Genomic DNA, 27,082 nt, shown 5'->3' on the forward strand with positions numbered 1-27,082 from the left:
CATGTTTCAAATTTCCATAGCATGTTTTCTAAAGAAAGAAACACACTCACTACAATACATCTATTGATGTTAGCTCATATCCTATTTCCTCTACCAAACTTGAAACAAGGGTTTTTTGTTTGTTTTAAAGCTGGAACTACCCCTTGTTTTCAAGATGAAGAGAATCTCATATTTGAGGGTTGTTTTTTTAAACAAAGAAATAATGGTAACACTTTCCTCCCAGAACTTCAACAGTTTGTTTTATTGCTTCATTCTTATATTTAAGCGGTCATAAGGAAGTTGGTGGTGAGCTGGCTCAAAGCTGGGTCACGCTGGGCAGGAAGTGGCTGAGAACATTTTAGCAGATTTTGAACTTTTTTAATCTGCTTGCCACTTTGGCTAAACATATCCAAGACCACCTACTCCACTTTTTCCTCCTAGCTATCACAGCAAAAAAAGAGTGCTCAGCAGAATGGACAGGAAGGAGGTACTTCTGATGTACTACCACCGAGGTAACTGTCTTGGTTTTATGGCTCTATAATGTATGCCAGAGACAAAATTATACATTCTGTCATATTATAAACATTAAATAGGCCAATCCACAGACCACCTAGAGCTCCCTCACAGATTACAGCATGAATTTAAAGTACAGGACAATGTGAAATGCAGACATCTTGCAAGGTGGAGTGCCTGCTAGTAACTGCAAATACAGAGAGGTCACATGGAAACTACAGCAATCCTGGAAATGACCGCTTGTCACTTACCCAGAAAACAAAACGGCCACTGTGCCATAAAATAAGAATCTCTCTTTTCAGAATAAAAGAGCCTTGAGACTTATATTCTAAACTCAAAATTGGTTGAAAGTAATTGAATTTCTCTCTCATTTCTGAGTATCAAACTTTTAAAAAAATACACGGATTCACACTCTGAATATGGTAATATTTCAGGAATATGAACCTTAACTCATTGACAAATATGAAAATAAAGCCACAACAGGATGAATTTTAAGAGACAAATTACTATTAATAAAAATAATTTGAGGGTTTTAATACATTGGGTAATATCTAAAAACAAAGTGACTAAAATTAATGTTGCAAATTTCCAGAACATTACTTGGACTAATTTATCTAACAATCCAAAAAGTAGCTAAGTGAAAAAATTTCATATTCCGATTGAGTCAGCTATAGCACTTTATACTTACCCCCCCATTATAACCCCCCAAAAAAGTTAAATAGGATGGTTTATAAGAGAAATATTGAAAATAAATCATCTTTGGATACTTTTAGATTTTTCCCCAGTGTACCACAAATCACATCCAGAAACCCAAACAAAACTTAATCACTGAAATGTTTGAGATCTGCTGCTGAAATCTAGAGCTGCAAGAGAAGAAAAGGAGAAAGAAGCAGATAGTCTGACCTCTCATTGCTGGAGCTCTGCAGCCATGTAAGTTAATATTGTGAGTTCATAAAAATCACCAGTAACACTAAAATAATAATAATAACATAAATAAAAATAGGCTTTGGTTAGGGAAAGAGGATCCGTTTACTGCCGCCCTGCTGAGGTACATTTGACCACCGAAGGCAGAAAGCTATTAGCATCCAGAATTAATGGGTATAGTGGTTTTCAAACAAGATATTTCCATGATGGACACAATGTAGACTCAGCAAAGTTTCTCCTTCAAGAAAAATACAGCTTGTATTTCAAAGAACACTGATTAGGCTTAATACCATTAGGGAACCATCAAGGATTTGTGCTGTTGTTACTGCTTTTAACTATGTGACTTACTAAACCAAAAATTGAGGGTAGTTAACTTGACCGACAGTCAAGATTTAGGAATGCAAGAGCAAATCCAAGGTACAGATGAGCTTCAGATGTACTCAGGCCTCAAGGAGTTTAGAATCTTTTGAGATTGTCAGGTCCTAGCTTTTCTTAGCATCACCATCGTCACTGTTAGTACTTGTCTGGAACAAACTGGACAAATATTCATTTACCTCATTACACCTCCCCAGAGGAAAAGAACTAAATACTACATGATTTTAGAAACTCTCTGTGAAGTTTATTGGTAGCAGTGCAAATCAATTGTAAGTAAAAACAAATTTAACAAATAAATAAATAAATTCTTAACTACTATTAATTGCCCATAACATATCTGGTAGATATGAGTCAATATATTCTTTGTACACTAATTGTAAAAAATACACTGTTGAGTCAATTTCCAATAACACTTGAAAGTACAAATATAAGTTAAATAAGTTTTAAAAGACCTTACAACACATGCAACAAAAGTCTATAGAACAAAGATAATTATTAAATTCTCTATTTAATTTGTAATATTTTGTTCCCTATAAAAAATTTCAAACAGCCCATGTATCTATATTATACACAAATACCCATAACCAGAGTTCTTTCCCATCATATGTGCAATCCTTCTTCATTGCTCAAAATCTTAATTTTTATTCCTGATTGGATTTTTCTTCCTTGGCAATTCTTTTTGTTACTCCACTGAAATATTTCTCACGGAAGGAATTATGGCCTTGGTAGAGTAGAAAATGATCATTTAGCAGATGTGCATACTGGTCCTGGTTCTAGTTGGTAGGAAAACAAAATATAAAGATGTTTAAGTTACTTCTTTTGTTAGCCTGCAATCAAAATAGCCGTTTTCTCTAAGAAAGTTACATTCTGATATACATTTGATCTTCATTATTACCTGAATTGGAAATACATAACTATTTTATATGTGTATCATACTTGGATGTTCAAAGTGTCTTCATTTGCTTCATCTCACTAAATCCTTACAATAATACTATGCATAGATAACTATTCAGATATATTTATAAGATATCTCTTTGTTGCTTTGTATGTCCCTCCCCTACGGTATAACCCCTGTTTTCACTGTATTTGATGTTGGTATAATTTGTGGAGGGGAAGGGAAAAAACAAATTGTTTAAATAGGGATACAGGTGGACCCATTGCAACAATGAGATGTACAAGACATTATGTCGAAAAATGAACTTTACAACTTTGGCTGGGGTGGTGGGGGGAGGGAGGGAAGGGATGGTAGGGGAAACAGAGGAGGAGGCAACAATGCTTGATAAGAAATATACTCATTACCTTGCTCAAGTAATTGTAACCCCTCTGTACAGTATTTTCACTATATATATATATATATAAATATATATATATATATTTTCACTATATATATATATATATATATATATATATATAGTGAACTGTAACAACTTCACTGTACACCAAATTTATCTGAGACTAAAGATGTGAATGATCAAACCAAGAAGCTTCTACCTAGTCAAGGTAAAGGTAATATACAAAATTTATGTCATTTGTTTTATGTCATATAACCACGTACAACTTTTCAGGGCTATATCCATCTTCTGTTAATGTAATAGAGGATTTCCAGAACAGTAGAAGACAGAGACTAAAGAAGAGACAGATATGCTTTTAGACTTTCAGACCAACACTGGCTGGTGCTCAGATTCACTCTCAATGGACTCGGAATAAGTCAGTCTTGGTTAGAATGTTAAAAATAGTTTGGCTTAGAAAACTGAGGGAAGAAAACATGAGTGGCAAGACACACTGAGATATCAACTTCTCATCCAAATTCAAAATCCATTTCAAACTGAAAAAAAAATCTGATTAGAAATAAAATCTTATTTTTTGATGTTTGTGTAAATGTGATTCTGAAGAAAGACATAAAGACTCCTGGGAAGTATGATGCCTAGTTTTTTAATCCTAATTTCAGTATCAAAATGGTAGACAAAAATAATAAAATAATCTTACATATTTCTTTATTCCTATGTAAAATGGGTATCTTCATTCTTCCCTTAACCTTAATCAAATCCTATGCTTAGATCAAACAATGTTGACTCAATTGTTCATCAAGAAACTATTTTTGTAGCACTTATTTCTTAATTATATATAAAACACTTATTAAAAATAATTGCTGGAGATCTAGCTTAATAGTGGAGTATTGGTCTAGCTGCACAAGTCCCAGGGTTAGATACTTTGTAAAATCAAAACCAAAGCAAAACCAAGTAAAACATAATCTGGGCTGGAGAGGTGGCTGAGCACTGGCTTAGCATGTGTGAGGCCCAGTTTTGATCTCTAGCAATGCAACAAATAGATAAATAGATAAAAACAAATACCTGGATTTCTTGATATATCAAAAATAAACAGGTGGCTACTTAAATTCTATGCACTAAGTATGCTACAGTTCCAATTCCTGCAAGCACATGAAATCATGCCAGATGACTGATGTTAGGCTACATAAAGTTTAACCTGTAGAAATCCAATGAATGACTAGTAAATGAAAAGTAATTTACATCTCCTAGGTATTTATCATGGGTCCCAAAGCATACTAAACACTTTATACATACTATCTAATAAAACTATTACCTCTAAATTATATACACACTCTCATCACTATTTTGCCTATGAAGAATTATTTACAAGTACAGGCTTACACTACAAAGCTGGAAGTAGCAGAGCTAGGGTTTGGACACAAATCTGTTTAATGACAGATTAACAAGAGAGGTGTTTCCCAACTTAGGAAGCAGCGATAGCTCTGGAAATAAACAGGTAATAAAGCACCAGCAAAAACAAAAAGAACAAGGAATATAAATATCATGTTAGAGAAGGAGTAAATAGCAGTCCTGACATCAAAAATAAATAAGTAAAACATTTAAGACCTATGCAAATGGTTAACAAAAAAATCATTATCTATCACATTCTTTCACTGAATAGCTTAAGACCTCTCAGCTCCCTCAGAATACAGTCCAGGCAAAATACGCTGTGCTCAGTAGCACAGACACAGTGGCAAAGTCATACATATTACTGATGACTTGGAACAGTGTGACCTGAGAGAATCTCATTTTCTTCTCTCTGGAAGAAAATGCATATGAAGTGTGTTTGGGCTCTGTAATGAAATGTTTCCTTCTACAAGACCAATTGTTCCCTGATTGTGAAACAGTACATTCATAACAGAAAATCCTAGAAAATCCCAAAGCTCCAAATCCCTTGTATAGCCAAGGAACTGGTTGGAACCATTCTACCACCTACAGTTAAGTGATGCTTCAGGATAAACCAGATATGCCAGAGACTTCAGCTACTCTGTTCAACTAGGTGGAAAGGTTCCAGTTCATAAAATGGTCCTCAGGAAACATTTGGTGTGTCTTTGATCACATTCATGCTCTCAAACATGTAAGTATATAGCTACAAACAACACACATTTAAGATGCACTCAGTTCTATGAACTGAGTGCTACATGTAGTACTCAGAATTTATGTTATCAGAAAGCTAAAGAAAATGGCAAATTCAATTTTTTTTTTCTTTTGCTCTCTCTACCTATCTTCGGTTCACTTCCACAAGACCCACACTTTGGACGATGATGGTAAACTCTACAGATGCTTCGTCACCTTTCATCACTCTTCTCTAGTCACATTCCCTCCCCCTCTCCACCAGAAATATCTGTAGTTTTAAAATTCTGTATCTCAAAGGCCAAAAGTATTTACTTAAAAAAAGAACAGCATAAAGTTGTCATGTCGAAAACGAGCTTTACAACGTTGGTGCGGGGGGGGGGGGGGGGGGGAGGGGGTAAGGGGGGCGGATTGGGTGGGGGGGTGGGGGGGGAGGTGGGAAGGGATGTGAAGGGTAAACAAAGGAGGAGGCTGCAATGCTTGATAAGAAATGTACGCATTATCCTGCCCATGTAATTATAATCCCTCTGTACAGTATGTTCACAAATAAAATTAAATTAAAAAAAAAAAGAACAGCATAGTCAAGCAATATAGTGTTTCATCCTCCCTTCACTCAAGCATGCCTGGCGTTTCTGAATTTGCTTTCTCTAATATTTCTGAGTCTGTCTACCACTATCAATTCTAGTTTTATTTATATATCATAAAACCTGAGTTTCACACATTTTTAGTAAACAAAAAATGCTTGATTTAAAATAAAGCCAAACAAGAAGTAGAACATGTCAAAAGAGAAAACTATGGCGGTAAAAGATTAAAAACTGGTATACCTTTCCTAAATTTCAGGACTATAGTAGTAATAAAGGAGACAAAAAAAATGTTGATTGATTATACTATTGCCTATCATCCTTCTTTAACCAGAAATTAAGTTGCTATAGGAAAATCTGTCCTAGCTACGAATTACTACATAATGGGTAGAATAGCATTTCATCGTTGAAGAACGCCAGTAACTATAAATATTACAAGAATATACACAAGTTTTAATCCAAGCACTAGTAGCTAATGCTGATAATCCTATTCAGGTGGCTGAGATCTGAGGATCACAGTTCTAAGCCAAACTGGGAAGGAAAGTCCATGAGACTCTTACTTCCAATTAACCACCAAAAAGCCAGAAGGAGAGCTGTGATCCAAGTGGTAGAGCACTAGCCTTGAGCAAAAAAATCTCAGGCATAGTGCTCAAGCTCTGAGTTCAAGCAAGCCCCAGGAGTAGTACAAAAAATTACACACGCATGTACACAGAAAATGTATGCATATATAGAAGTATATACATTTACATGTATGTGTATATGCGCACACGTTTTGATTCAAAAGAGAAATATATTTGCTTTCAACTATGTGATTCACATAAGTTAATTATTTAATTTAAGCATCTTTCATAGCACATTATCTAAATTTTGCAGATGGAGAAACAAAGGTTCAAAGAGTTTAAATTATCTGCCGCAAGTCACACATCTAGTATGCAGCACTGTCAGAACTGTGGCCTAAATCAGACTTCAAAAGCTCATGCTTTTTTCATTATCTTTCTCTCATTTTTAAAGCACAAATGACATTAAACAGTGGCTAAAGAGTTAATGTTCCATACAGAAGATTAGTGGGTCCTTCAAAATAGAGTTTGACATTTAGAGGACATTGCTCACTGAACAGTAACATTATGGAAGAACATATTTCAGATCTAAACCTCTAGACAGAACCTCTTAACCACTGTCCCACCCAACCAATTTCCTGTCCTATCAGTACTGCTAATTCTAAACATAAACCACTTTAGGAATTCTAACACACCCGCCAAAGAATCCAAAGGAAGCTTCACAAATCAGTAGTTCACTTTTATGTGCACACCACCCTCTGCTGGCTGAAGCAAAGCAGACCACTGCCATGTGTCACAACAGTCACAGCACTGTCTCCTTAGCTGTTTTTCAGTCCCACCTGCTGTAACCATCTTGAATCGCACAACCTCCACATAACCAGGACAGCTTTTTTCTCAGGCACCATCAGCATTTATTCATGCCACTTAAGTTCTAAAGAATGATGCACAAATAAACAAATATATTCACCTTGGTGATTCTAAAGGGTATATCACTCATCTGTGTCCAACTTCTAGAACAAGACAAGTACATAAACAAGTACATAAAAAATTGCCTATATTCAAGTTAATCACACATGCATACACACTTTAATTTTTTTCTGAGACAAGATCTCTCTCTATAACACAAACTGGCCTTGAATTCATATAATGTCTTTTTGCCACTTGTGCCTAAGTGCTGGGATTACAGGTAGTCCTTACTTTGTATAATTGCATTTATAAATGCAGCACCAAAAAGAATGAAAAGGAAAGTACTTCAGCCATTTGTAATTTCATAAGCTTTAAAGGGGAATAAATCCTCAAGAAAAGAAAGAAAAATGTATGCTTGTAGTAACATTGAAACTGACATTTTAGTGGCACTAATGACACTGAACTGTACAATGAGAAGTGCTTCTCAAACTATGTAGGGTAAATTACTCAGACTATAAAGGAATTAACAATTCACTGAACAATCCATGTAGGGAAAACTATCTCCTCTATTACTGACTTCTCTCAGAAACATGCCACCACAACCTCCCTGTTAAATAAGGGGAAATGATAGGATTTCCACAGTAAGTTAGGTAGTTGCTTTTTTGTTGTTTGATCCTTATGGGAAATGAGGCCTAAGGAATCACAGGACTGACATGGTTTCATGAAATGGGTGCTGGTGGCTCATGCCTGTAATTCTAACCACTCAGAAGGCTAAAATCCAAACATCAAGGATCAAAACCAGCCTGAACAGATAAATCCAAAAGACACTTATTTCAATTAAACAGAAAAAAAAAAAAGCCAGAAGTGGTGGTACAGCTCAAGTGGTAGAGTACTACCCTAGAGCAAAAAAGCCAAGCAAAGGCATGAAAGATCTGAGTTCAAACCCCAGGACTAGCATCAAACATAATAATAATGGGCCAGGTACTAGTGACTCATGACTATAATCCTAGCTACTCGGGAGGCTGAGATCTGAGGATCACAGTTCAAAGCCAGTTTGGTCAGGAAAGTCAGTGAGTTTTTTTCCTCTAGTTAACCACCAAAATGCCAAAACTGGAGCTGTGGCTTAAGTAACAGAATGCTAACATTGAATAATAAAGCTCAAGGACAGCTCCCAGGGACAGGCCCTGAATTTAAGCCCCAGGATCATCAAAAATAATAATAATAATTACCATTATAAATTATAAATTATAAATGGTTTTGTGTACAACTCCTTAAGGTGTAATATTAGGGTAATGACAAAATTTCATGTATTTCAAATTTCTGGCTAGTAATAATTATCTCATCTAATTATTCCTCCAATAGATAGTTTAAATACTGTTGACTACGGTTGCTTTTATTGTAGAAGGCCCCAAAACAATAGTTGCACAATTATTATTCACTTCTTAGATATTTACGTACTGGTAAGCACGAGTCAAGGGGGGTGAGCTCACAGCACTTGTTTACTGGTGGGAAATACAAAACACTATATATCAAAACACAACCAGCCCAACCACGCTTACTTCAGTACTATTCACCAGAGCCAAAGTATGAAATCAACACAGATGCCCTTCAACAGACAAATGGATCAAAAAATGTGGTACATATAATGGACTTTTACTCATGTATTAGAAAAAATGATATTGTACCATTTGTAAAGAAATGGAAAGATTTGGATAAAAGTTTGTTAAGTGAAGTCAGGTCCACAGAGACCAAGATCCATGTTTTCCCTTGTATGTGGAAGCTAGATTTAATTTATGAAACTGCTATGTAAGGTCCTTCAACACTGGGCATCCCTTTAGTTTTCCAGGTCATCTCCAGCTGTTCATCTCCCAGATGATCAGGATTCTAGTAATGCTGAAATATCCAGAGTTCCCCATATGTCCCACAACTCTTTTCTTTCTCTGTACCATGCTTAATAACTTCCCTATAAAATAACCCACCTCTTTTGCCTCAAGTACCAAGAGCTTTTTCATATTCATGCAACAAATCACTACAAAACCCTACACATTGTGATGGAGTGTTCTGGGTGATCTATGAAGGAATGGTCTGAGTATTTCTCTTGATGTACAAGTTCTCTAATGGCAAGAACCAAGCCTTGTCAGTTTAGCCTCAAAAGTTAATAAAAAATGGTCTCAAATATGTAAGTGGAGAAAGCCATGGCTTTTCCCTTGCGTAACATGAAACCTAGTCAAGGAACGAGAAATGTACAAAAATGGGAAAAATATATAGCTATAGTGTTGTTAAAATGACTTTTTTTTCTTCTCACTTCTCAGAACATCTTTTCTCATTTCATCCGTCTTTTAAATCTTACAATCCCTGTTTATCCACTCTCAACAAAACTTACAGTAATCAGATACAAACATTCCCAGCCATCTCCCCATTCCAGCATCCATCCCACTTATCTAATTCTAGAACTTCCTCTGTTACCACTGCACACCCACATTCTGAATATAGCCAAAAGTCTACCTCATTGTCTTTCACTACCAAGACTTAATTTTATAGAATCCCTTAGCTAAGTATGAACTTACAAAATTACTGTTCTGTACCAATAAGAGATCTACATTTAACAAAAGAAAACATGGCTTCTATTTAATTGGAGGACAGGTTTAAGTTGTGTAAGTTGTTCTTTTCTCACTGACAGGTCCTCATAGATTTCTTCTACCTCGCTACCATTAACCTATTTATATTCCATAACCTATTTATATTCCATCTGAGTGGAAATGGCTTCACAAAACTTATTCCATGGTAAATCACAACCTTAGTGAAAGCACCTCACTGAGTGTGCTCATCTCTCTCGTCATCAAAAAGACTTTAGGATTCATGGAACATATTTAAGCTCTGATACACATACTTAAAGTAGGAGGACAAAGGTAAAAAGACGGAAGAGAAGAACAGCAGGTTGATACCGTTTCTTCTAATCAGAAAGACAGTGAAATAAAAGGTAAATGACAGTGCTGAATATAAAGGGCCTCAGTTCAGCTTCAGGGTAATAACCCATGTCCTGTGTTTGCTTAAAAATCCTACTCTCCTTATCAAAGCTTCCCACTGTTCTACATCTGGTACTGAGCAGTAGCTATAGAAACCACTTGTGCTGAAGTTATATAACTACAAATACCCTTGGGCTATTCCCAACCCAGGACTGGTAGGTCAAAAGTCTGGCAACCAAACCATCAAGAAAAGGCTATCTCATGATTCTTTTATTTTTTGGTTAATCGTGGGTCTTGAATTCAGGGCCTGGGCACTGCCCTGAGCTTTTGTGCTCAAGACTAGAGCTCTACCACTTTGAACCACAGCATCACTTCTTACACCATTGTTCTTAATGGAAGCAAAGTAAGGGTTGAAATCTTCACCAAGTTACTTATATTTTTTTCTGCCCTTTAAAATATTTTATTACTCTGTAAAATATTAAGTCAACAAAAATATTTGAATGCATATTAAAATTTTGATATCTAGTCTGAAAGTAACAATTTATAATTAAACTTTGACAAAGAGCACTCAGCACACAATTTTGTTCTAAGTCTAAAGAGAACATTTTGATATTTATGCTTTTCATGATAATATTGAAGTGTTAGCATTTTCTACATGCTATTTGTTAAAATGGATGGCTTTATAAAAGTCAAAACTCAATCTGAAATATTAAGAGAATGGAGCCATCATAGTAGATAAAACTTTGATAGTTACCTGTTAATTATTGTATCTCTTATTTAATTAAAACTACCCCAAATCTTGCTTACCTTCTTAAGCAGTAAAGGATGAATAATAGATGAGAACATACATAGGTATATACACTCACACATCTTCTGCTTTCATTTGGAAACTATTCCTTTCATAACTCACTTTACAAGTTTTCTAAAATGTACTAAAAGAAAAAACAGTATGTAAGGGCTGGGAAGGTGGCTCAGTGGTAGAGCGCTTGCCTTGCATGCATGAGGCCCGGGTTAGATTCCCCAGCACCACATACACAAAAAGAAAAAAGCCAGAAGTGGTGCTGTGGCTCAAGTGATAGAGCACTAGCCTTGAGCTGAAGAGCGGATAGCGCCCAGGCCCAGAGTTCAGGCCCCACGACCGGACCCCCCAAAAAACAAACAAACAAAAAAACAATATGTAAATGTATTTTTAAAAGATGCAAAACTATTTTGCTTAGGGAGAAATTTAATAGTGACAATATTATAAATGAAAGTAAAAAATGATTAACACAAAAGTCAGAATAATATTTAAACCTTTGTGATCACAGATGACCACACAATGGGGTTGTTTCTAGGGTACTGCATTACTGTGTAATTTTATCTGGTGGTTGTTACACAGATGTTCACTTTATATTATTCATTTACCTGTGCATTTGCATTTGGGTTAGAATCTCAGAAGATCAAGCAATAAGATACAAGTACATGCTTGAATTTGAAAACACTCAAAAAAAAAACTCTCAAGTTAGCCAGGCACCAATGGCTCATGCCTATAATCCTAGTTACTCAGGAGGCTGAGATATGTGGATGGCAGTTCAAAGCCAGCCGTGGCAGGAAAGTCCGTGCGACTCTTATCTCCAATAAACTACTCAGAAAAAGTTGGAAGTAGAGCAAGTGATAAAGCACTAGCTTTGAGCAAAAGCAGCTCTGGCAAAGGAGGAGGTTAACAAAGCTCGATAGGAAATGTACTCATTACCTTACTCATGTAACTATAAGCCCTCTGTACAGTATCTTTACAATAAAAAATATATATGAAAAAAATTAAAAAAGAAAAAAAGAAGAAGCTCTGGGACAGTGTCCAGGCACAGAGTTCAAGCCCCAGGACTGGCACCAAAAATAAGTCAAGTCACATATCTATATGAGAAAAAAGAAAAAAAGAAAAAAAGAAAGAAGTAGAACAGATACTCCAGAAAATTATATTGATTCCACACTAAAATTTCCCACTTCTCTAACCAATCCATTCTTCAGAATTCCCTGAGTATATTTATATTTTATAACTGTTCTATGCCTAAGAATCTGTTACAATAAGTTTTAAAACTATTTTATTATCAATGCTTAAAAATATAAGTGTTAGAGCTGGAGCCATATTTCTCTCTGCTGTCAAAGAACTGCTATTCCCACAAACAATATAGTTACAATGAAAAAGCATCCATCATCTACTACATGACCCAGATACCTTCACCCTTTCCTGTAGTTGCAGATTTTCCTTTCTCTTGATCCACCAGAAACAGTAATATAGTTTGAAAAAAAATAATTTTGTTACAAAAGTACAAAATGAAAAAATGAGGACTCTTCAAGACCTAAACTTAAGAAAAAGTAGCATTAGCAGCAAAAGCAAATTCATTTGGAACTAAGCAGATTTTAAGAATCTGAAAAGTGTACTCAGGCAGCAGCACCACAGTTGCCATCAACTTCCAAATTCCTCAGAAGGAAAAATATATACGAAATACAAGTTTCCTTCTGACTTCTTATGCATTTTTTAAGGTTCTTTATTGCTAGGCACCAGTGGCTTACTCCTGTAACCCTAGCTACACAGAAGACAGAGATTCGAAAATCAGTTAGAAGCCAGCCCAGCAGGGAAGTCCATGAGATTCTTATCTCCAATAACCACCAACAAGCCAGAAATAGGGGTGTGGCTCAAGTGGTGTCATACTAGCCTTGAGCAAAAACGCTTAGAGAGAACATCTAGGCCTTCAGCAGAAAAGCCCCAGGACTAGCATTAAAACAAAGTTCTCTACAATTCTCACTTGAATGATGTTAATGAGTATTGTAGACCTACACTGGATTTATGTTCAGTTACTATGTTCCCATATAGTATCCTCTTGCCTTATGTTTCTCATCACTAAATAAATTATCATCTATATCCTACCAAAAACATTAGCTTCATAATTCAACCTAATCATTACCTTTTCATAGATCTACTCAAAGAGAAATATAGTCCTTAGAAAATATAGGCAAAAATAAAAAATAAAAAAAAATTTCAGAAGCAAAAGACAATCAGAAGAAACTATTTCCAAAGCATAGCTAGAATAATGTCTAATGAAAATAGGTGAAAGTATTAAGTCAGTAAAACACAAGTTTATGATAGAAACAATATAATTAAAAAATGTAACCCTATGCTCATAAAGAATCATTTCTCCACTTTATGTCACCCTTAAATCATTTTATCAGGGTCCATACTCTACCCTCCTCAGTTGAGTATTGGATTGTTTTCCCTTTGCATCTTTATTTTTATTTATTCATTTTTGGTGCTAGTCCTGGGGCTTAAAGTCAGGGCTTGGGCCCAAGCTTCTTTGCTCAAAGCTAGTGATTTACCAAGTGACTTCTCTACTACTAGCTTTTTGGTGCTTAATTGGAGATAAGAGTCTCAGGGACTTTCCTATCCAGGCTGGCTTCAAACCACGATCTTCAGATCCCAGCCTCCTGGGTAGGTAGAATTACAGGCATGAGCCACTAACACATAACAAGTTCAATATTTTTTTATTTTTTTTATTCAAAAACCCTCAATTCTAGAATACTCATACTCATTAATGTATTCATCACCTCCATGATACTAGATACTTTTATTCAAACCAAAATAAAAAATGAATGAACTTTCATCACCTGCCACTATAAGAGGATTAAAGTCCAGGCTAGCTAGGAAATATGAGACACTATCTGAAAAAATAACTAAAGCAAAAACAGCTGGAGGTGTGGCTTATGTGGTAGAGTGCCTGCCAAGCAAGCTACCATCACATTGATTAGAGAGGACAGGAGAGAGGAAAGAAAGGAGAAGGGAGAAAGGAGAGAAGGAAAAGAGGAGAAAAAACAGTAATGTACTAATTAAGAATATTTACTTTTTACTTACTTATATAATTTTGCAGTGCTAGGGATTGATTAGACCTAGGGCTTTGAACATGATACCTAACCATATTACCACCAAACTATATCGCCAGACTATAGAATATATAACTTTAAACACTGGCATATTCTGAAGGTGGAATGTTTTGGTAGAGAGAGAAGAGGCAATATGATAAGAAAAAAGATACTGAGGACTGAGAAAGTGGCTCAGTGGTAGAGTTCTTGCCTAGCACGCATGAAGCCCTGGGTTTGATTCCTCAGTACTACATAAACAGAAAAAGCTGCGAGTGGTGGTGTGGCTCAAGTGGTAGAGTGTTAGCTTTGAGCAAAAGAAGCTCAGGGACAGTGCCAAGGCCCTGAGCTCAAGCCCCAGGACTGGCAAAAAGAAAAAAAGGCACTGAATTTGAAGTACAAAGCAGTTTTGCTTTCAACTCTGCTTGCCATTTACTATTTAAATAACTGGGATGGGTAAAGGCCACTTGCTTAACTCAAAAATGGGGGAAAAAGTTTGTAAATAATTAAGACCTCTTGGAGTGTTACTTTTCCTTTATTTAGTTTCCAGAATATATCAGTGGAAACAATGACAAAAATAATCTGGCTTGTCTTGCCACTGTGGACATCCACAATGTGAACATGGTTGTCAGAATTCACTTCTTCACTATTGCAAAAATACATCCAACAATGTGAAGATGAAGAGACTGTATAAAATATCCATATTCTCTAGATACTTTTTTCCTAACTTATGCTTATGTTTTAAAGGGGGGGGGGACAGAAGATACTTGGTAACAATATATATCATGTAGACTAGTTAACCTAACAAGCAACAAATTGAAAGTGAAAAAAGACAATGTACAAAAGTATAAAAATCTGAAACTAATAGTCTTCCATTGCCACGGTCAGCAATACTGAACAAATCTATGAGTAATCTGTTAGCAGTGTGTAAGTGCTGTTTGACAGTGTCATGTCATTACCTGCACTGTAAAGAATTGCAATGCTACATATTTATCTCCCTATAAACAGGGGGGAGAAATAAAGTAATCAATTAACAAATAAACATGGTTAATAGGATCAGCCACAGCAAATTTCACAGCAGTTCAAACTACTTAATGTTTCTTACAAAGTAATACCATTTCCAAAAATCACTTGGACAATATACTTTTTCTTTTTTTTTTTAAAGTAAAATAAAAAAAAGAAAACCCAACAAAACCAAGACTACCTTTCCAGGTTTAAAAATACCTACAAGGAAAACTATTATTTATCATGCTAATGTAGAATGAAAACTCACAAAAGCTTATTTTTCCTCAACTTGAAAATCAATTTGCTTACAAAAATATCATATGTTTGAAAGAAAAATACTACACTTTCTTAAAAATTAGAAGCAAATGGGGAATTAGTCCATAATAAATCTTAACCTTTAAAAACATTTCCATTAAAGTAGAAATGACTACCCAGGTGTGGCTTATGCCTACAATCCTGGCTACTCAAGAGACTGGGATCTGCAGGATTACAGTTCAAAGGCATTGTTGGCAAAAAAAAATCTAAGAGACTATGTCTCCAAAATAACTATCAAATGAAACAGGCTGGAGGTATGACTCAAGTGGTAGAACATCAGTTGAGCAAACAAACGCAACAAAGAGTGGAAGGCACCAAGTTCAAACCTTAGTACCATCAAAAAAAGAAAGCTGATTTAATATTTGCTGTTATTAACTATAACATCATTTCATTGTCTTTGCCTAATTCTTTGGAATACTGCTTAAAGAAGCATGCTTGTGGCTGGTGGTCAGCAGTGGGTTACATATGTAATGCCAGCACTCAGATGATTCAGGCAAAAAGATCTCAAGTTCAAGGCTAGCCTGAGTTAATCACTGAGTTTCAGGCTAGCCTGAGCTATACATAGATTGCCTCAAAATAAATTTAAAAAATAAAAATAAATTGACAAACTGAAGTATTAATATTTCCACACTCCACTACAGAAAAAAATAGAAAAATTTAGTTTTGATTCTTCCAGAATTTATTCTAAAAACACTTGAGCAATTTACCTCAAATTTCATCACCTTCTCCATTGTGATCAAGCGTCTTGATGTGTGACTGGAAAGCTTTTGCTCGCAGTTACTAATGAGTTTCAGACAAGGGTGCCAGGGCACCATCTCTTCAGTGTATCTGGAAAAAGTAGAACTGGGCGTCACCAACATTCTCATGTACAGACACACAGGAGCAGAGGGCTAGCCAGTGATGATGCACATAATCCATAAATAGCCTACCTATATTTCAAAGGCAAAGTATTTTAATATTCTCATATTTTAAAAAATGAAATTTTTAACCTTGTAAACCACAAAAATACAAGATTCTACCCTGAAGGATCCCAAAAGAGCAATGGTACATTCTACAAGATTCATGCCCCTTTCAATTACATCTTGAAACTTGCATTAAATGTGTAAGTACAGAACTAAAGTTATTCACACAACTATTCAATTATAAAACAACCACTAGAGATTATATCCACTGTCCTTTCACATCAACCAGGAAGTATACGGAAGCTGTATGGAGACAGCTGCAGTCTTAACACAAGTACCACATGATGGAGACAAAGACACCTAGAAACAGAAGATTCAGGCTCATCAGTTAAGAACCTGGTGTCTTGGCAGAAGTCATAGGTGACAGACATTAGGGAAATGGCTCTGATGCAGAATGCAGAAGAGAAGGGAAGGGGCTCGCTCGATATGGGTACCTGTAGAACATTGTTTTAATTTTCCTTTGTAAATCTTTGTCTTTCTGGATGGGCATTTTTTTTGTGGGTCATTTTAAAGTTCTGTTCCAAAATGGGGAGAATGCTGATGAAAAACCACAGGGAGGCTAGCTGTTCTAGGTTTTTGTTTTTGTTTTTATAAAATTTGGGATTGAACCCAGGGCTTTGTGCATGCTAGCCAAGAACTCTACCATTTGAGCTACACTTCCAACCGAAACTGGCTGTTCTATTGTGTCACCAATGTGTTTACCGCCATTCCTACTGACTTTCCTAGGTCTCTCTGACCTTCAGAAGCTCTTCTTCACTACCTTAGCCACATACTCAGAACTTTCACCACTCACTTACCAATGTTCATACTACACTTCACTGGATTATCAGTGGAAGGAATTCTCTTGAAGTCTTTCTCTGCTTCCTTCCTTACAGTTTTCCAACAAGCAATAGCCACTTAGGCTTTCCCTCCTCTAATAATTGTGTAATGTACATTACATAGTTAGAAATATATTTCTTATAAAAATAGTTGACATTTAATTTGGATTTTTTTGTATCATGAATTTGTAACATGAAGGTGCATATATTACACCATGATAAATACTAAAATAAAAAATGGAAACAGAGAAGACACAGCTTTGACTTTAAGCTTGGAAAGAGCAAAATCTGTGAATGCTGAAACAATGCTTGTCAACGTTAGAAATGCACCGTGGGTGATGAAAGAGAAACAGAGTCTCACTACACGCTGTAGTCCTGACTAGCTTTAAATTTGCAATACTCTGGACTATATATATATATATATATATATATATATATATATATATATATATATATATATATATATATATATATATATATAATGTAGATAATATAATATACATATTGTGTATAATATAATATATATAATGTATATAATATATTATATATAATGTATATAATATATATTTTATATATGTAAAGTACCTTATATATAAGTGCCTTTTATAAGTATATCCTATACACAAGTCGAGTAATGAGTATATTTCTTTTTGAACAGTGTCACCCCTTTTAAAGAAAAAAAAATCTCCTAATGAGTCTGATGTATTTTTATTAAAATATCACTTAAGCAAAAAGATATAAATTCCTTCTACATTGATATCCTTTGCAAAAATAAAAAAATTAAAAGCACAAAATCACTATGTTAAATAACATTATGATATGAATGTGGCCTGTGCTCCTGCTCTTCCTTCCCCCACCCTTCTTTCCTTCCTCACTCACTCCCTTTCTCCCTTTCTCTCTTTCTTTCTTTCTTCTGGTCCTAGGATTTAATAAACTCAGGGCCTGGACATTGTCTCTGACCTTTTTTATGCAAGGCTAGTCTCTACCACTTGAGCCATAGCTCCACTTCTGGATTTTTGATGGTTAATGGGAGGTAAGAGTCTTGTTGGCTTTCCTGCTTGGGCTGACTTCAAATCATGACCCTCATATCTCAGTCTGAGTAGCTAGAATCATAGGCGTGAACAGCCAGCACACAGCTTGGGCCTTCTTTACCTTTTCCTTTTGTACCCCTGGGTGAACATGAACCACAGCATTTGATTAAATAACATATTATCATATTCTAACATATTAGAACATCTTTTTCGTCTGCTCCAGTTTTAAGCATAAAGACACATCATGTGGACTGTCATCACCACTAAGAAACTTGTAATTACTAATGTATTATAATCTCTCTGTATCGACAGAAGATTGATTCTAGGACCCCCCCCCCCATCCCTGAAAGATACAATAATACAAAGATGAACTAAAATGGTAAGGTGTTTGCACATAACCTATGCACAATCTTCTGGATTCTTTAGACCTCCTATAGATTATTTATAATACCTAACACAATGAACATATAACAAATATGGTTGCTATGCTGTACTGTATAAATAGTGGCAAGAAAAAATATCTCAGATCAGTACAGATACAACATTCTCAGGCCTAACTATATTTCCAACCCCACAGATAGGGAAGGACTACTCTACAGTAACAAGTCATAACTTAACAATGTTCCTCTAAATTACTATAAAAAAAATCAAAAAAATCTTAAAATAGTATTTAAAAATTCCTTACTGTGTATTTACTTACAGATCATACCGATGGGGTATTTGCAACCTGTTAGAAGCTATAAATCCATATTATGCCTGGACTATTATGGTATTATCTTAATTCTCTATTTTTATTACTGCTTCCCTAAGTTACCTACTTAAAACTAACATCAGCCAAAACAGGCAAATCTAGAGATGGATCAGTGATTGCCCAAGGCAGAAGAAACGATGACTGCTAATATCTACAGAGCTTCTTTGGGGGTGATGAAAATATTCAGAATTAAATAGTGTTGATGGTTGCACAACTTTGTGAATATAATAAAATTCATGGAGAAGGGGAAATTTCAAGGAATATAAATTGTATCCATCTTTTTGCTTATTTGGTATTTGTTTGTGATATCTCACTATCTACTCTAGGATGGCCCTATGTATCCCAGGCTAATCTCAAACTCAAAATTCTCCTTCCTCAGCCTCCTGAATGCTAGAATTAATGGTATGCACCACTATAATTTGTCTCTTAACTTATTTTTAAAGCAAAAATAACCATAGAGGCCTCTAGCTTTTCATTAAATCAATACAGGTAGTCACACATTTTCCTTTGAACTTTCATGTAATTACTTCCTAAATGACATTTGTCATTTGAGAAACAGATTCTAGGCTGATTGGAACACTTACTGAAAATGGTTTAAGTAATCACTCCTTCCTATTTCCTAGATAGGAGATGGAAAATGTTTTCTTCACTGATCTGAGACATGATCTTCCTACTATGGGGCATGTTACTAGGCACTCTGGTCATGTATTTTAAATTTTCAAATTGGATAATTATGGGGCACAATGTTATGTTTTGATGTATGCAAGTCATTACTTTTACCAATGCTAGCAGTTGTGTTGCCATTAAAGGTCATCTTTCACAAATAAACAGTTTCTAATCAGCTTGAGAGCTATTTGTATGTCATGAAGTCAGGTACCATCGCTCCATGACATAAAACTTGAGCACACAGCTATACACACTCATATCACATGCATGAACCAACTTTTGTCTCTAAGGACAGAACCTAAATGTTCAGAGTTATTTGCAAGGAGACTTACAAAGTCTCTTGAAATGTCTGTAAGAACTACTATAGAGCATGGGGAAAGGACTGATTACCTCTCCTGAGAAGTGGCAGAAAAAGTGCCAAGAGTGATAAGAATTATGCCAGTCCTTGGAAATGATTAGAAATGTACTAGATGAATTAAAAAAGAAAGGCTGAGAAACAGAATAAACAAAGTGGGACAATATAAAGGATACCAAGTATTTTGATAGTGGAAAAAAATCAGACACACTACAAAGTCTAAACTACAAGAACAGAGAAGTTTATAGGTACTTGTTTCTTCACTGTGATTTAAATATCAATGAGAAAATCCTTTAACAATTATCAGCTCTCACCATTTCTCAACTACAACTGAGCTTTTATCTAATTGTGCTTTTAAAAATGTCCTGAGATTAGATTAACTATAGTGGCACTTGATTATAATGTGCAATTATTTTTTAACTTGCATCAATTAACAGGATATGAAGCTGTATTAAGGTACAATTTAAATCAAAATTTTTAATTCTTAAGTTAACAAAATCTACTTTTCCAGTTCAACCTAAGTAAATCCTACACTATTTAACTCAGAAGCAAGAATACCATTTCAAACTTTTGCAGATGATTTTACCCTTAAATTCTTCTCCATATCATGAAGTTGTTTCATTTTGTTTTTGCTTTGAGACAGGATCTCAAGATGTAACCCTGGACAAGCTTAAACCCTTCCTCAGTTTCCTGAGTGCTGGGATCAAAGGCAAGGACTACCAAACCCAGCCTGACACTGTTAATTTAAAAAGAAAAATTTAGGATGGTATACACTGAAAGTGAGTTAAAGGAAAAAGCAGTGGCCGTTGGTTTGTACCTATTATAGTCAGAAGAGAGAAATATAAGGAAGAAGAGATAGCAAACAAATACTAGTTGTGAAGCAGCATTTGGGGAAAAAAAAATGGTGGGTAGAGGACTACAATATGACGAATAGAAAAGGTTCTGTAGATATTAAAACATTTTAGAATACATTTTGTCTAGGATAGCAATTGGTGGGGGCGTTTTCATAGAAATGAACATATATGTGCCTTTCTAAAAATATTAGTAAAATCTCGCCTATCATTTCACACGTCAGTTATGATATCTATCAAACAAGCTGTTGAATTACATGAACATAGCATAAGAAATAAAGAAACAAATTAGCGAAAGCTGGATAGTTTTTAATTTTAGATGAGTCATTTCAGTCTTTGAAATTTATTTTCCTCATTTCCAAAATAAAGGGTTAAAATGAAATTTTCACTGGCAACAAAACTATATTGCCAATGCTGATAAACAAATACATGACTACAGGTAAGCCAGTCATTTCTGAAACAGTTTGTAAAAACAAAAACCACACAGCTTCCAAATGCTGAAGGACCACTCACCACTATAAAAAACGCAGACAATACATCACTGTCCTAAAATGCTTTTGAGCAAGTATAAACAGAAAATGCAGGAATTAACTTGAAAAAAATTTCCAAGACAAATTGAAGAAATTATGTTTGAACTCGATGCTATCTTTACATATCTTGTTCAAGTATTTTATCCTTGACTGCCGATGTACATACCCATTTATTGCTTAACAGTTGCTGAGTCATAAAACTCAAACCAATGTTTGAACTGAATAGGACTTTCATATACCCATAGTTTTTAATTTGGTCTTAGCTTTAAAAAAAAAAGATTTACTGCATTCAAGGTAATTACAATCCCTTACATGCAAACAATATGTATGAAAGTTAGCATTACAAGTAGCTATACACAAAGCCCTCAGCTAAGTTGCTGAAAATTACTTATGTTTGAGATAGGCAGAATAACTACTGAACAACTAGAATATACTAGGCTCTGAACTAAGATTGGGTACAACAAGGGTTGGCAAACTTTTCATGTGAAGAACCAGAGGGTGAATAGTTTAAATTTTTGTGAAATATATATATATATATATATATATATATATATACACATATATATATGTGTGTGTGTGTGTATATATATATATATATATATGTATATATATTCCTGTTATATATTCCTCTGTATAATATGCTTTGGACAACCTTTTAAAAATGTAAAAAGTAATCTTAATTCAAGGACTTTACCAAAACAAGTTAAGAACCATACTTGGCTCACAAGCTAAGATCTGATAATCCCCAAAATAAACATAAATGATATAAAGACCTTTGATAAAAAGGTCAAAACAATTGAGTCAATAAGAGGAAGGAGACTGTTTTTAACATATATGTAAGTAAACAAATGTTATCAATATATATTAAGTACAAAAATAACAATAAAATTAGAGATAAAAATCAGGATGACATTGAAGGAAAAATTAAGATCACGTACTCTGGTGTATACACTGGTAACCAATAGACTAGTCTTCCCCCTAATACAAGGGTCTCAGCGGCAAAGTTCAATAGGTCAAAAAACATATCACTCAGGTGATAACTCAAGGAAACAGGAACGTGGCTTTCTGGACTAATAGAGAAGACAACATTTCAAAATCAGTGAAAATTTTAAGACTGCTTAAGTCAATTAAAAATAAGAAATATGCTCCTCAAAGTAGATTCTTGTCATACTTTCATTTCTCTTACCACTTTTCCATCCCCTTTGGTATTTCTTTCTGTGAACCTGTTCTTCTTGTAGATTCTCGGATACCATATGGAGCTAGACAGAAAACACAATACAGACAGATGAAAGTAACCAAATTTCTAATGAGGGAGCAGATAAACATCATGTAACTCCATATGTGACACCCAGAAGACACAATACTATCCATCTCTACATAACTTCAACTAAGCATACATAACATAAAATGTCTCATAAGCAGGAACTGTATTCTTCAAAAATGTCAATGTCCTAAAAGATAAATTAAGTTTGTGGATGTATTTTAAGGAAGGCCCAAAAGAGGGGCTGGGAAGGTGGCTCAGTGGTAGGGTGCTTGCCTTGCATGCATGAGGCCCTCAAAGTGATTCCTCAGTACCACATAAGCAGAAAAAGCCTCAAGTGGGGTTGAGGCTCAAGTGGTAGAGAGCTAGTCCACAGCTGAAGAGCTGAGGGACAGAGTCCAGGCCCAGAGTTCAGGCCGCCCAAAAGATATTATTACTAAATACAGGACCTGACTCTGGAGTGGATTTTGTACTGAATTAAAAAAAAAAAGTAATATAGACTATTGAAAAGTAATCTAACAAAACTAGATGACAAACTGTAGATTAAAATATTATATCCACTTACTGAATTAGTAATGCACTTTGGCTCTCTAAAATGTTATTCCTGTTCTTAAGAAATACACACTAAAATTATAGGGGGAAAGTACTACAATGTGCTTAACTCACTCTCAATAGAGGGCTGAAATAAAAGGTTTTAACTTTGCCATTATTTAGAGATTTAGTGTCAAATTCTATAGAAAAGGCGGGTCTATTCTTACAGACCACTGCAAAAGCCCAAGACCTCATACAGCATGGAAAAGTAAGTTGTCATGTACTTTTCTGAAGCTTATTGGGTTTACAAGCTCAGTGGTTCAAAAAAAAGCCAAATTTTTTCAAGTCTTTAACAGAGATGCCAGTGAAAATAGGCACTACAAAACCACAAAAGCTCCAGCACTGTTCTTTCTGTTAAGGATCGTTTTTGCTATTCGGGGTTTTTTATTGTTCCATATGAATTTTTAGATTGCCTCTTCTATTTCCTTGAAGAATGAGGTTGGAATATTGATAAGTATCACACTGAATTTGTAGATAGCCTGGAGAAGTATTGCCATTTTCATGATGTTGATCCTTCCAATACAAAAGCATGGGAGGTTTTGCCCCTTTCTAAGTTCTGTTTTGATTTCCTTTTTCAGGTTTTTAAAGTTTTCATCATAGAGGTCCTTCACTTCTTTGGTTAATTTAATTCCTAGGTATTTTATTTTTTGTGAGGCTATTACGAATGGAGTTGCTTTCCTGATTTCAGCCATACTTTTCTCATTGTTGGCATACAGAAAAGCCATTTATTATTGAGGATTAATTTTATACTCTGCTACTTTGCCAAAGTTTTGAATTACCTTGAAAGTAGTATGGAGGTTCCTCAAAAGACTCCACATAAAGCTCCCCTATGATCCAGCAATCTCACTTGTGGGCATTCACCCAAATGATCACAAACAAGACCATACTAAAGCTACCAGCACAACTATGTTTATTGCAGCATTATTTACCATAGCTAAGATATGGAACCAACCCAGATGCCCCTCAGTAGATGAATGGATCAAGAAAATGTGGTAAATATACACAATGGAATTCTATGCCTCCATCAGAAAGAATGATATTGCCCCATTTGTTAGGAAATGGAAAGACTTGGAAAAAATTATATTAAGTGAAGTAAGCCAGGCCCAAAGAAACATAAGTCCCATGGTTTCCCTTATTTGCAATAACTGGTATGTGTCTGAGACAAGCAGAAATGGTCAGATAAGTTGATGATAGGCAAAATGCACCCCAAGATAAGGATTCTAAGGACTCAAATGTTTTTTCTTGCTTGCTTTTGTTTCTAACATATGTATAAGATGATTTTTTTATTGCTTTGTATGTCCCTCCCCCACAGTATAACCCCTGTTTTCACTGTATTTGATGTTGGTATAATTTGTGGAGGGGAAGGGAAAAATCAAATTGGTTAAGCAGGGATACAGGTGGACCCATTGCAACAATGAGATGTACAAGACGTTATGTCGAAAAATGAACTTTACAACTTTGGCTTGGGGGGGAGTGGGGTTGGTGGATGGGAAGGGATGGGAAGAGGAAACAAAGGAGGAGGCAACAATGCTTGAAAAGAAATGTATTCATTACCTTGCCCATGTAATTGTAACCCCTCTGTACAGTATTTTCACAATAAAAAAAAAAAACACAAAAGCTTGCATCTGGAAAAATGTGTGGTATCTGAAACTCTTGAGATTTGATACCATAATTATAAATGACACTGTAGTGCTCGTTGGTATACTAGTAACTAACTGTAGTCAATATAAAAGCAAATATGCATCTCAAAAGATAGCATGAAATGAAAAGAGGGTGGCAAATTAATATATAAGGACATAAATACAAATAGATAATATATGTTAAAAAATAAAGCATACATTCTACTTAAATTAATAACTTGCCTCACATTCATAATTTCCTCCTTTTTACTAAGTGAAGGAGTTGAGAATAAAAGGAATACATACATATACTCTAAGACAGTCTGTATGTGAAATATAAATGACTTCAGAAAACTAATCCCATTCCTACTTTTGTATAAAAATAAACTTACGATCAGTAATAATTGCATCAAAATATGCAAACTTTCTCCAGGAAGGTTTAGCTGCATCTGAAACCAGGACATCAAGGTAATACTTCTCTAAACCATATTGACGAAGGTTTGCCCTGATATTTTCATCTGGTCCTCTCCATTTCTGGTTTTTCCTACTAGCCTTTCCTAAAGAGCAAGAAAAAGCAAGGCAGAGTATTAGATCAGTCAGAACATTTTTATTTCTTGTTGTTTGTCTAAACATAGAGCTTTAATTCACTAAACCCATTTTCATTCACATAAAATTTGCTTTTACTTAAAAGCTTAATTTTGTGAATAAAACAAAATATTTTAAAATTTTTTAACTGCAAAAACAGTTTTAAACATGAAATGTACCGATGTCTAATTGATCTCGTTCCGTCACTTTTCAAGTAAAAGTGTCCTAAAATATTCAATACTTCCTAAGTATAAAGTATTTACTAGGTGAGCAGAACATGGCCTTTTCCTGCAGCAATAAACAGTCCCATGAAGAGAGAGGACTGGATCAGATATATGAAACAGAAATGAAGAAAGCTAACTTGGGAAACATAGCAGCTGTGACCATGAAGAATGCAGGCAAAATGGAAACATTACTGATGAAAAGTGGGGGTTGAGAGATGGCTGAAAAAGTTCAAAGCTTGCAGCTTAGGAGACATAAGTGGAACCCATGATTAGATCAGAGAAACCAGAAGGAAAAACAAGCTTAGGCAAACAGCTTGAGATAATCATTATATACCTTTAGGTACTTTCAGAATGCTCAGATATTCAGCTAAAAGAGATAGAAAATCAGTAAGCTCTGAAGTCTGGAACATATACACAGAGTGATATCAGTTTATAAACAAGTTAAATGTGTAAGAATAAGTGACATTTTTTTTTCTTGACCTAGATGTGAATTACATAAGAACATATTCTATAGTTATTCTTATACATTGATATACTCTTGTATTATGACCTATTTGATGATAAAAACAAAACTTGAAAATCAAAAGAAGAATGATATGACTGAATTGCACATGCAGTCTGATAGGAAGAGGGGGCAAAGACAGATGACTGGAGAGGAGCAGTATGTAAACAGAGATCAAAGGAAATCATAAGTCTTAAGGAGACAAGAGATAAAACAGAAAAGTAAAAGCACCACTTGATGAAACATTGTCTAGGGAACCAAGGTTTATGAAGGTCAATAACTGTTTTCAGCAGAACAGTAGTCATAGAAGCTAGAAACTAATGGTTGAAAGAGAATGAGAAAAAAAAGAGAAATACTAAATATTCAGGAAGCATTTTGGCAAGAGAGGAAAACAAAGGGATAACTAACAGAGCCCTGTAAGATTAATAGAAAAGGCCCTGATCTTCCAAAGTGGAAGAAATATAAAAACATTAGAACATTAGAACACAGGAAGAACTGAGAACTTACTAGGAATACATTGGATATAGTCTGAAGAAATGATCCTAAATCTGAATCCAACCCTTACAGACGGCCTTACAGCAAATAAGCTGCATCTACTAAAAACAGACCTACCCTAACATACTGCATGCAAACACTATCCATCCCTTTCTGGTGAGCCTACTTATGTATACTGTTACAAATATTAACTCATTTTTCCTCCAAATTTCTTAAGGTCAAGGTGAGAAAAAAGGTCACCAGTACAAGTATTGAGTGAAGAATGATTCAAGCAGCAGGCATCAGTGGCTCACGCCTGTAATCCTAGCTATTCAGAAAGCTGAAAACTGAGAATCACAGTTCAAAGACAGCCCAAGCAGGAAAGTCTGTGAGATTCTTAGCTCTAAAGTACCAAAAAGCCAGAAATGGTGCTGTGGCTCAAAGTGATAGAG

The 27,082-nt window shown here is 35.1% G+C and overlaps 1 protein-coding gene across 3 annotated transcripts in view; it reads right to left on the reverse strand.

The window, feature by feature from the left end:
* Positions 1-2,120: 2,120 nt before the first annotated feature.
* Positions 2,121-27,082, reverse strand: part of Trmt11 (tRNA methyltransferase 11 homolog) — a 41,450-nt gene continuing 16,488 nt past the window's right edge. For 2 of the 3 annotated variants that reach the window (XM_070010848.1, XM_070010849.1), the window contains 5 exons: positions 25,238-25,402; positions 22,561-22,633; positions 22,313-22,444; positions 16,118-16,238; positions 2,121-2,564 (listed from right to left, as the gene is read on the reverse strand). In XM_070010848.1, coding sequence (XP_069866949.1) covers positions 2,433-2,564; positions 16,118-16,238; positions 22,313-22,444; positions 22,561-22,633; positions 25,238-25,402 — 623 coding nt within the window. In that variant the 3' untranslated portion in view covers positions 2,121-2,432. The remainder of the gene's footprint in view (positions 2,565-16,117; positions 16,239-22,312; positions 22,445-22,560; positions 22,634-25,237; positions 25,403-27,082) is intronic. The other variant, XM_070010850.1, reaches the window with a different exon arrangement.

Source organism: Dipodomys merriami, unplaced genomic scaffold, assembly GCF_024711535.1.
Source record: "Dipodomys merriami isolate MVZ:Mamm:240054 unplaced genomic scaffold, mDipMer1.0.p SCAF_8, whole genome shotgun sequence".
Lineage (NCBI taxonomy): Eukaryota > Metazoa > Chordata > Mammalia > Rodentia > Heteromyidae > Dipodomys > Dipodomys merriami.